Here is a 12,129-nt window from a genome sequence, read left to right on the forward strand (position 1 = left end):
GGTTACAGAAATGGGAAATTCAGTTTGATTTAATGTAAGGTAGATAAAGTAGAACCAATAAATAATGTTCAATTTTGTTAGCAAAATATTTTGCTTCTGATTATACTGTCTTTGCAGGATGCAGAACTTCTAGGCTATTCTGCTTGTATTTATTCTGTCATGTAGCATGTTGCTGATAAGAAGATAAAAAGCAGTTAGCGTTCTTTCTGGAAGTCTATCTGGACTGTTTTAATGGTGAATTCAATGCAGAAATATTCCAGACAGTGAAATGCTTTCTAATTGCAGTGTAATATCTCTATTTTTAAGTAGGCCATCAGGATAGCCTAAAATTAACTTCAGGCCAATATTTCCTAAAAATAACTCTAAAAAAGTGAAACTTGTGTGCTTTCTGGAATGCAAAGCAGGTTTCTTAACCCAAAAGATACTGGAATAAATAATTTGCAAAGACATAGCTTCAACTAGTTTTAAACTTCGTTTTTAATTGTTTTCCAGATTCTTCTGAGTTGTACTCGAAGCCGCCAAAATGGTTCTAGCGGATCTGGGAAGGAAAATAACTTCAGCATTACGCTCACTGAGCAATGCTACAATTATCAATGAAGAGGTATGTGGTGTGCATATGTGATGACCCTAACATTGAGAAAGCAAAGTTCTGAGATAAAGTTCTCAAAGGCTGATGAGAAGCTTGAAGGAGGTTGATGTTATCCTGAGGCCCTTCAAGTAGAATTTCTAGCTAGAGGTTTTAACCCCCTGATAGTACTGCCAAAGCTTAGAACCAGATTTAGACATGCAATATGCCTCAGGCATAGTGGGTCCCATGGTCAAAGGGTCCTCGAGCCTGGTGGCTGTACTTCTGGAGACTAGTGTTCTGAGGAGGTGATGCTGGAGGAGGCAATATATGCCTAAGTTTGGGTGGAAGGTAGGCTGTGAGACTATGTAGAGTGCTCTGATTTATGTGTGTGTGCGCAGTTAGACTATGGACTGCTAGAAGCTGAAGTGTGGAAAAACAAATAGCTTTCAATGTAACTTTGCTGTCTGAAATGTGAGGATGATGTTATGTTTGCTGCCTTTATATTCAAGCCAATACAGTGTGCGGTTCTGGAAGTTGTGTGACTTGGTATAGTCTTAATTAAAAAAAAAAAATTACAGAGTTTGAAATTATAAATAAGTGGTTTCTGTTATATGGACTGAAAAGCAAGATGGAAAACTAACTGATGTGATGGCTTAGAAGTGCCTCTGAGTAAATAAATTGCTAGAAACTCTTTTCAGGTAGGCAGACAGGTGGCTTAAGGTAACTGAAAAGTAGGCTTATCAAGGGTTATAGGGTTGGAACTTGTGCATAGAGAAGAGGTTTTAACAAATCTTCAGCTGCTAGACAACAAATCCTTAACTGAATCAAATATAGCCCAATTAATTTTTTTTTCAGCAGTAGAAACTTTTCTCCTGCAAGAGCTCAAGCTGTGCAAATGAGGCCATTTATGCAGGTGTTACTTTCAGAAAAATCTACTAAACTGGGTTCCTAACTGAGGCACTGGTTGGCCTAAAAGCCATACGCCAGTGCAGCAGTCTAGTTTCTGCTGAGAATGCAGATAGCAGTGTGTCCATCTTGCATTTAAGGAATACTTTTATTTGCAGAGATTGTGTTGTGTTAAGAGATTCTTTTGTGGCTTTCTGTTACAGCTGTCTCTGAGGGGTACCCATAGGGAAGTCTTGCCACCGTATGAGCTGCTGTTGTCCTTAATGTAATAGGAAGTGTTCTGTGTTACTTTGTTACAGTGTGTGTATTACAAGTTGAGGACCTTTCTCTTCCAGTATTACCATTTGAAATTTAAATTGCATTTACATTGGAACAAATGCATAGACTTTTTTTATGACAATCTATATAATGAAAGGACTGTATGCATTTAATTTGTAAAAGCCTTGGTTATATCATAAATACACTTTCACGTTCTTATTTTGAACTAATACTGACCTAGTCAATACTGTGTATGGTAAAACCATTTTTCTTTTATACTCCAAAGGTTTTAAATGCTATGTTAAAAGAAGTATGTACAGCATTATTGGAAGCTGATGTTAATATTAAACTTGTGAAGCAACTCAGAGAAAATGTCAAGTAAGTGAAATAATCAAAATGCATTTAACTTCTAATGTTTGTAAAAGTTGTAATTTGAGGTTACAGAAGAATAACTTCCAACTTTATATGGCTTTCTCAGGCATACACAGTTTACCTTTAAGAGGAAAATACAGTTTGAACTAAATGTCTAGCCAGTTCTATCAAAAGAATCTTCAACCAGTTTAGCCAGTTATTGCTGTTATAGTCTTGTTTCAAAAAACTGTTGCTATCATCAGTTTAGTGGTATGATAAACAAGTTCTTTGTTACTTCCTAGACACCTCATCTTCACATGTTCTGTGCTGGATATAAATAGATCTGTATATATGACCAGGACTGTTACCTTGGCTATTTTCAGATGTGTAATTCAAGCAGATGCAAGTCTGAAAGATGCAAGTATTTTAAAAACTGTTTTTGTCCTGCATACAGAAGTAATGTCTCCAACATGTCTCCTCCTCTTAAATACGTCCTGTCTGAAAGGTCAAGGCAAATCAGAGTGCTGTTCCAGTTGCAAAGACTTCATTTATTACTAGGGAAAAGTGATGCTTTAAGTTATGCTAGCATTTCATGGTTTTCTTAAATGCAGATCTGCAATTGATCTTGAAGAAATGGCATCTGGCCTTAACAAAAGAAAAATGATTCAGCATGCTGTCTTTAAGGAACTTGTTAAGGTAGGACTTCAAAATTCTGTATTACATCACTCTTCTTATACAGCCTTGGCTGTGGAAGCAGTACAGTAGCAAGCCAAGCTTTAAGGTTATTGTGTGTTACCTGCAGTTATCGTTTCTGTGGTAAGGCTTCTTACTATTGCAAACAGTAATACTCTTCTGATTGAAACTACATTATTAGTACATAACACTGTAATGTACATTATTGTACATAACACTATAGATATCTTGCACGGGCTGTTGCTGTTCCCTGTAAATCAGCAAGCATCTAAGCCAAGACTACAATATGCAAAAATTGGTTTGCTCCATTGAATATAAAACTAAGTACCTAGCATTACTGTGATGCTGGCTGTTCTGTGCTTCTGAAATTCAGTCCTGCAACATATATCATATTTTGTTCTTTAGCTTGTAGATCCTGGAGTCAAAGCATGGACACCTACCAAAGGAAAACAGAATATTATAATGTTCGTTGGTTTGCAAGGAAGTGGGAAAACTACGACCTGCTCAAAGGTGACTTTCGCTGAATCTGTTTGCGTGTTGTGGTTTTTTTTTTCCTGGGGGAGGTGGTGGTCATTGGACTACTTTGGTAGGATTTGCTTGTGATCTGTGCTGTTCCTATTAGTAGGAAGTACTAACGTATTACAATGTAGAGATATTTTTGCAGAGGGGTTTCTGAGATGAGGTGAATGTCCAAAGTAATAGTCTTTTGGGACAATTTATAGCTTGTGGGACTTCCTTCAAGATTTTTTTAAAACTAAACTCTTGATGAAACAATACTGTATATGGATAAGAAAGATTCTTTCTATTCTTTGCTTTCTGGGTTTAAGACTAGTACTATGAATGGAACCTATCTCGTACCATTACCTGTTTAGGGGAATCAGTGGAAGTTGGCCTCTGTGTTAGATATCTCAGTTAAGTATGAGTGGGTGGTGTGAAACCTCTTCCAGCCCCAAATTCATTGAAGAAATGTGGATTTGTATTTTTAAAGCTAAAAAAGAATGCTCTGAATCAACACTTAACCTATTTATGATCGTTGTTGGGAGGAAAAATTAACCTGCAGAAAAAGACTGATGCATCTTTGTTGCTTTTTTCAGTCATCTGCTTCTGAGTTTCACACATAGGCTATACTGAATATATCACTGCTCTGATTTCATAAGACTTTCCAAGTGCTTCTGTAGGTGAACTGTGTTGGAAGTTTGTCTTTGGTCGATGAAATGTTCTGTGAACGTACATTTTACCAGTGAAGTTGAGTATTACAGGAAAGTAATCCATTGCTTTAAAACCTGTTCTTGCGATGGAAATATCTTTGTTTCTCTGGAAGTAGAGAAACAAAGAGCTGTACAAGTTGTAGCCGTTACGGTACCTAATATTGAAGTACTTACTGGTTTGGTTAGTTTCTAAAAGCTAGCCCTATCTGCAGTATTAACAGTAAGCAGAATCCAGGAGTTAGTAAAATGGGAACTGGAATTATTTGTAATCATTCCTAGATCAGGAAACTGAAATCAGAAGCAGAGACAAGCAGCGGTTTTAATCTCACCGTTAATAATTATTTGTATAATATACTTTTCTAAATAATGGAGATGTTAACATTTGATACCTGTACAGTATTACTAAGTGGTCTCAGTTATAGGAAGGCTGGCTTGCGTCTGTGTCCTCTGTATGTGCTTCAGGGGCTTACAAGCTGTTGCACAGTGTCATGCTTTGTAGTGGGATTTTGGTGTAACTACTTGTTTTGGATTTCTTTTCACAGTTAGCATACTTCTATCAGAGGAAAGGCTGGAAGACATGTTTAATATGTGCAGACACATACAGAGCAGGTAATATAGTCCTTAATGTTGTGGTACTTTAATACTTACAGATTTTTTTTTTAAATAGTCCCCTGACTATACCTGTCTTACAGGTGCTTTTGACCAGTTAAAGCAGAATGCTACTAAAGCAAGAATTCCTTTTTATGGGAGGTAAGCATCTTTCAGAATCAGTTTGGAGAACAATTCAGCTCCAACGATGTATTTTTCCTTATTAAATGTCTCGCACTAAGCCCCATTCAGTGTTGCCTAATTACTTATATTTTATTATAATATTTGTGCTGATCAGATGAAAATTCTGCCTAGTTCAGTATACTGTCTGCCAGTAGTAGCAGGTGGGGATAGTGTAAGAAGAGATCAGGCATCCAAGGATAATTCCCTTGAATGTTCTCTCAGTGTATAGCAGTTTACAGGCCTTTACCAGACACATTCAGATTTTCAGGAAGTATCTCTACAGATCAAAGGATATGATTTTTGGACCCTTAATTTTTATTGTCAAGTAGGGGCAGCAGTGGACCTGAAATAGCCTTTATGAAGCAGTAAATACTTTACGCTAAGCTTCACTAGAGGTGTACTGTCTGGGTGCTCAATTAAATCTTATTTCAGAGAAGGGCTAGTAGAACTTAGTGCAGTCTTGAGCAGGTGAGACAGACAGTCCTTTGTGCTTCAGTTCACTGAATAGTAAGGGCAGATGGCTTAGGAAGGCATATTTTTAATCAATTTTTGCTTGACATAAGAGGAAGTCCCTGTTGAAATCCAGATAGATTTACAGTTAACAAGTTTACAGTCAAGTGATAAGTTTGAATTAGTTTCTTTGGGAACAAGGAATTGCGCAGACATATATACATGTTTCTCTTTGTGATCAGTTATACAGAAATGGATCCTGTAATTATTGCCTCAGAAGGTGTTGAGAAATTTAAGAATGAAAACTTTGAAATAATCATTGTTGATACAAGTGGACGTCACAAACAGGAAGACTCTTTGTTTGAAGAGATGTTGCAAGTTGCTAATGCCATAGTGAGTAGTTTCAAGAAATACAATAATGTCTGATATAGTGATGTGACTACAGCTCACTTTTGTTTATCTCCTAATGTTCTGTGTGGATTTCCCTTTAACTCCTAGATCATATTAGAAATTACAAATAGATATGAATAAACAAGGGCTGGATGATCAGTGCTTGATAGTTCTGTGTTGGTTTTAATTCTTTTATCTGTAATTCAAGGATGTTTGCATGTAACTAGACTACTGTTCCTGCTTTAACTTTTCAGGATCTTTGCGCTGAGAATCTAGATAAAAGAACCAGCCTGATCTGGTTTCCTGTAGCTATCTTTACTAAATTTTCTGTGATTGTCACAAATAATTGCCCTGAAACAGAGAAGATGATTGGATAACTTTCAACAATTTTGATATGTAAATGAGGCTGGTGTTTCTTGTATGGGTTTAAAAAGTCTGGCTATTTGTTTAATTCTGTGGTCTTGTATGACAATTTGATGCTTCCCACACAACTTCTGCTAATGGCTAACTTGTTTTCAGAGGAATAGGTATCTTAAAGCTCTCAGTGTAAAACCAAATGGAAGATGTTGTTAGCCATTAATTGCTTGTAGATACTAATTAGCTTATTGGCTCAGATACCAGCTAAAATCACTGAAAACATAATAACTGTAAACCTATTAAATTTTAATATTCTGTGTTGTAGATAAGTCTTTCACATAGTAATATAGCATCGGAGTCTTCAAATAGTCCTTAGACAATACTGCTCATAAAACAGTTGTCCTTTTGTTTTAAACTGCACAGCCCTTACCTACTGTTATTGCACTAAGCTCTGCTACTGAACATAATGCACGGACACCGTTTAAGAAAGCAGGAAATTATTATTTTGTGTATCTCATTTCTTCTAGCAACCAGATAACATTGTTTATGTGATGGATGCTTCCATTGGCCAAGCTTGTGAAGCTCAAGCTAAAGCTTTCAAAGATAAAGTAGATGTAGCTTCTGTTATTGTTACTAAGCTTGATGGACATGCGAAAGGAGGTGGAGCTCTTAGTGCGTAAGTATTGTGATACAATAGTGTCCAACATCTGGCCGTGCATGGACAACCATGAAATGTGTTAGTGTCTCACAGAAACCCGTCCCGTGAAAGTCACTGTCACACTGCACGGAATCTGAGATTTAAGTCCGTAACAGTTATGTTCTTACCCTACTTCTGGTGGATAGGATCACCCATCGATATTTAGTGTTAGTCAGAATCAGGTATTGTGATGTACTTCCAATATAGTGGTGTGTATTGTCACATATCAGACTTCTGCCTTCTGAAAACAGCATCAAGCAATTATATTTATTGCGTTTTGTGTATCGGGAGTTTTTACCAAAAATATTAATTTGGACTTAATAGATACAGCTTACCTGAAAAGTTTTGCCTCTCATCTAGTGCCCAAGATTTTTTTCCAAAAAGGGAGAAACTCTAGGTAGTCCTATCTAATGGCCTTGAAACTATGATGCAAATCAAACTTCTGGATTGCCAATGTCCAGCAATTTGGTAAAAAAAGTAGTTGGCAGCCATACTTTCCCGAATTACATTCTTGTTGGACTTCCTGTGCGCTGTATCTTGACAGGCTCTATTGACTAGAAAATGTTACATTTTATCTTCAGCCTTATATGATGGCATGTCAGACTAATATCCAGCTGTGTTTCAATGATACAGCTTGTATGGAGATGAGATGATTTGTCAAACCAGTCAAAGTGACACCAGCTTACTAAATCAGTCTGACTTTCATCTGCAGTGTTAAGAGTTCTTAAACTGCTATATGTATTTTGCTGTTATTTATAGCATAGTGTTGGAAAACTAAACTTAAGAGCAAAATGAAAATACCAGAAGCTTGTTCCAGTTGTCATATGCTTGTATGCATTAAGTCTGCTGTTTGTTCTATACTTTCCGTAGACTGGAAGCTGAGTTCATCTAAAACCTAGTGCCAATGATTGGTGGAAAAGTTCTGATTTTTCTTTTGTCTAAGCTTTTCTCCTGTCTTGAAAATGAGATTGCTCTCTGTTGTAGGAGGTACCTTGAAGAAAAAGTAATTGATGCTTGTCTCATCTGACCTCCCAATATTAGGATAAAATGGAGATGATTTATTTTTCTTTCTTTCCTTTCAAGTTTCTTAAACTCAGCAATGAAAATAAGCAACTTCTATTTCTGTTGATGATTTTTTTTTTTTGAGGCAGAGTTTGTATTTTACAAAGTACTAATTAGAGAAACATCTTGTCAGCTACTTGCAGCTACCCATCCTAAATGCTGGATGCTTTTGCATTAATAGTTTGAGGATTAAGAAAGATACTTCAGAGAGGATGCATTGTATTGATGATGCCTAGCTGATTGTGTTAATAGGTGGTACAAAAGATGGGTGGTTTTTGAGAGGCCATTTCATAAAATATATTTTACTGCAGAGTTGCTGCCACAAAGAGTCCTATTATTTTTATTGGAACTGGCGAACACATAGATGACTTTGAACCCTTTAAAACACAGCCTTTCATCAGCAAACTTCTTGGTATGTACAACTGTACTTAAAAAGGCACTTTGAATTAGATAATAGAAAATCAGAGTGGAAGTTTTTTAACGCTAACTTCAGAGCTGTTTGGGTTTTTTTTCCAGGTATGGGTGATATTGAAGGATTGATAGATAAAGTAAATGAGTTAAAGCTGGATGATAACGAAGCACTCATAGAAAAGCTCAAACATGGTAAGTTATTCCCAAGGCCTGAATAGTGGGTGTATTGCCATGATCTAATTATGGCAGGTTCTCTCAGATATAGACCACTGAGTTAATTTGTGTTATGTGTAGAGACAAGTAACTTGTTTCGTGTACATAGTGAAGAATGGGTATTCTTTCTTTAATAAATGTGGCAGGCAAGTAAATCGAGTTACACTTTTTGAGTGATACATCTGTGAGACTATAGCTCTCTAACTGCAGAATAACTAGCTTAACTTCTGAGTGTGTGCCATCTAAAAAGGTTTAGCCATGTGAATGGTGAAGAGGTTTATTTACCTACTTATCTATTCAGTATAGTATTTACCTTGTAAATATAAAGAATAATTGAGAAAGGACAGTAAGACCAAAATGCTAGTGTGACTTCTGCTAATCTTGTTGTTGTTGTTGTTCTTGTAATTCAGGTCAATTTACATTAAGAGATATGTATGAACAATTCCAAAACATCATGAAAATGGGACCGTTCAGTCAGATCTTGGTTAGTTATCCCAAAAATAATTTCATTTTATCAGATTTTCGTTTATATTTGACAAACTTCTGCTGTAAACTTAAAACTCTTCATTGAAACTGGTGTTAGAGTCTGTGCTTTGTTTTTCATAAAGGTGAAATTATTTGCTTACTGCCATATGTAACTGCCAAAACTTGCTGTCTATATTTCTGGCTGTTTAATTAAAAGTTAGCTTTGCCTATTCTGACACAGCTTTTGTTTTCCATTTTTAAAACAAGGGTATGATCCCTGGTTTTGGAACTGACTTCATGAGTAAAGGCAATGAACAGGAATCTATGGCAAGGCTAAAGAAACTGATGACTATAATGGACAGTATGAATGACCAAGGTAAAACAAACTTCACCCACTATTTTTCTTCATGGTTGAACAAGCTTATTTACAGAGATCTTTTTTTGGAAACAAGTTGGACATAAGGCAGCATCTACAGTGACAAAGTGAGGAGGAGCATTTATTGCTCTTAGAAACAGCAAAGAGTACATATGTGTCTCAGACTTTCTGAATAAGTCTAAATATTTAGAGGTACCTTGACAATTGCCTGTTGCTACTCTATTTTGTATAGAATAAGTGGGATTTTGATGCATTCTATTGGAAATTTATGTACTTTTATTTTTCATACTATAACTGTGCTTCTTAAATTATTAATGCTATACTTGTAAATTAAAAAAGCTATACTCATCTTTAATCTGTCATTGCTGTCTGTCTTCCTACCCACCCTCAAATTTTCTTGGTGACATAGCCTGGTCTCTGGAATTCAAGGTGTGTTGTCTCTAATCCACCTGTAACTCCTGCAGGAGAAGTATGCTCTTATCCTTGTGCTAAACCCATTAATATGGCTTAGGACCAAGTATGCTGAGAGCATAATTTATTCAGGCAATTTTTTCTATCATGGTAATTAACATATGAACATAACAGCTTTTTAGTACTGCTCCCTAGAATCTATATCTCAATTATTTATGTAAAATTCTGCTTTTTCTATCATGGCAATTAACATATGAACATAACAGCTTTTTAATACTACTCCCTAGAATACTATATCTCAATTATTTATGTAAAATTCTGCATTTGTCACTTCTAAAACTAGGTTTTTGTTCTCTGGCTCAAAACTAAATTCTCAGTAATAATGAGAACAAGTTTGCTACCAGCTGTAACAGACTTTAATGTCAGTAACTGAATGGATTTTTCTTTCCTGCACTGTAATTGCAGAACTTGACAGTACAGATGGTGCCAAAGTTTTCAGTAAGCAGCCAGGAAGAATCCAAAGAGTAGCAAGAGGTTCAGGTGTTTCTACTAGAGATGTTCAGGAGCTTTTGACCCAATACACTAAGTTTGCACAGATGGTGAAAAAGATGGGAGGCATCAAAGGGCTTTTCAAAGGTAAAGAAAAACACTTATTAACTCAGAGGGGAGGTCACTTGATGTGTGAATACAGAGGAAATGTGAAAATGTCGATTAGGTGTTGGGAGAGGAGAAAGTGAATTGTAGCTCACTCATTTTCATGATGTTTGAAAGCTCTTTTATGTAACTGGTAAGAACTGCACTGTTCTTTGTGACACTAATGTGTAACTTTGCAGTGAAAACTACTGTATTTTTGGCTTTATCAATGTAGACTTCATTAGTACTACAATACTAACACTTCAGTCTGTTATGTGGGGTGCAGGGACTGTTGATCCTTAAAATACTTTTAAGTGGCTGATGTAGTAACTTTTGATCATCGGCTCAAATGGATTTGAATCTAGAATTAGGAGGTAAAATTGTGATTTATTTTTAGCCCCATGTATTAATCCACTTCCTTATGATTGCTGCTTTAATTTTTTTTTAGGTGGTGATATGTCAAAGAATGTAAACCCATCTCAGTTGGCTAAACTGAACCAACAGATGGCAAAAATGATGGATCCAAGAGTTCTTCATCATATGGGTATGTGTTGGCTTTTTACAGCTTCGAGAGGACTAACAATTAGATGGTGGAGCATTTGAAATATAGAAATGAGGAAGGTGATGTGAGAATGTGTGCATTATATATCAGTATAAAGTCTAGGTTTTCTAACAAGAATCAGAAAGTTTTTAGTCCACATGTTACGAATGCTTTGCACTTACTGGTGCTTCATCTAGTCTCTTGATTTGGATTCAGCTCTCAAAATGAGCAATTGGAGTGGTGTCTGAAATAGTAAAGTGATGGCTTGAAGCATGACTGTGGTAAAGCAAATCTATTCCTAAACCTTCCTTCTCTTCTAAGCTTTGCCTCAAATAATTAAATTTGACAAGAGCAGCTTTAAATAAAGACTTCTATACTAGAACATTACTAATTGATAATGGTCATTCCTTTAAGTCTTTTTTTTTTTTTCTTTTGTCTGGATCTCAATGCACAAGTCATTTGAAAACCTACTTTAAGCCTGGTGTTTTGCAGACCTTTCTGTAATTACTCACTCAGTTGTCCATTTTCAATAGCTGTTTAAACCTGGCTTGACAGTCTTGGGCTTTTGCATTTGTATACTATTGAAATAGCCTGTGTCCTGTGATGAGGCCTCAGAAGCAAGATAGCTGTGCTTCAGAATTAATTAAGACATCCATGTTCTCACTTATTTTCTGCAGGTGGCATGGCAGGATTGCAGTCAATGATGAGACAATTTCAACAAGGTGCTGCTGGGAATATGAAAGGCATGATGGGATTCAATAATATGTAAAGAAGCCTTAATACAACTGGACTTGGTTGACTCTTCATTGCAACTTTAGTGAAAGAATTTGCTTTCTTCCTTTTTACAGTGATGGGGGGAGTGGTCTTTTGAAATCTTATTCAGGCTTCTCAGTTTCTACATCTAATTTCTGAAAACTATTTTTGCTTAAATTAGTTCCTCTCCACTAATACCTGATGGCACAAAGAGTAAAACAATTTAATAAAACAAAGTCATGATGTAAAATTTTAATATTTAGAGACACTTTTTAATTGTTTACATCAAATGGCAGCCATTATATTTGTAAACAACCTTGATCTTTGGTTATAGTAACATAAAATGTCACAAATATACTGTAAAATAAAATTTAAGTGGTTATAAACAAGGGAATGGCCTGTTTCTTCAGTTCTTTCATAATTGTCCTTTCTAAGTATGTAATGAGATGATTTCCTTTGATTTGTTTCTAATGACTGTTGTAATTCATGTTTGGTATAGATAAGAAGAATTTAGTATTTGAGATGTGCTGTTGCTGCTCACGTGTTCTTTTTGGAACATTTTTAGATGGTGGATATGCTGTGCTCAGGTTTGTACAAAACTTTGTTCTCCAGAAT

At 35.9% G+C, this 12,129-nt stretch overlaps 1 protein-coding gene across 2 annotated transcripts; it reads left to right on the plus strand.

The window, feature by feature from the left end:
- The first annotated feature begins 488 nt into the window (after positions 1-488).
- On the plus strand, positions 489-11,903 carry SRP54 (signal recognition particle 54kDa). Of its 2 annotated transcripts, XM_009701269.1 has the most exons (15): positions 489-601; positions 2,019-2,110; positions 2,695-2,779; positions 3,182-3,286; positions 4,527-4,593; positions 4,677-4,734; positions 5,448-5,598; positions 6,480-6,628; positions 8,023-8,123; positions 8,228-8,314; positions 8,746-8,819; positions 9,068-9,176; positions 10,053-10,223; positions 10,669-10,764; positions 11,439-11,903. In XM_009701269.1, exons 1-15 carry the CDS (start codon positions 524-526, stop codon positions 11,528-11,530), a joined length of 1,515 nt encoding a protein of 504 aa, XP_009699571.1. In that variant the 5' UTR covers positions 489-523; the 3' UTR covers positions 11,531-11,903. The 2 variants fall into 2 exon arrangements, with proteins under 2 accessions (XP_009699571.1, XP_009699573.1); XM_009701271.1 differs by lacking the exon at positions 2,019-2,110 and having other exon boundaries at positions 579-601.
- Positions 11,904-12,129: the final 226 nt, after the last annotated feature.

Source organism: Cariama cristata, unplaced genomic scaffold (assembly GCF_000690535.1).
Source record: "Cariama cristata isolate BGI_N322 unplaced genomic scaffold, ASM69053v1 scaffold19695, whole genome shotgun sequence".
Lineage (NCBI taxonomy): Eukaryota > Metazoa > Chordata > Aves > Cariamiformes > Cariamidae > Cariama > Cariama cristata.

What these genes read in the sequence shown, in the direction of transcription:
- SRP54 (XM_009701269.1), top strand. Translation starts at nt 524, where the DNA reads ATGGTTCTAGCGGATCTGGGAAGGAAAATAACTTCAGCATTACGCTCA. An exon ending in CAACTCAGAGAAAATGTCAA is followed by an intron (nt 2,111 to 2,694) that starts GTAAGTGAAATA and finishes TCTTAAATGCAG; the next exon opens with ATCTGCAATTGATCTTGAAG. An exon ending in TGCAGACACATACAGAGCAG is followed by an intron (nt 4,594 to 4,676) that starts GTAATATAGTCC and finishes CCTGTCTTACAG; the next exon opens with GTGCTTTTGACCAGTTAAAG.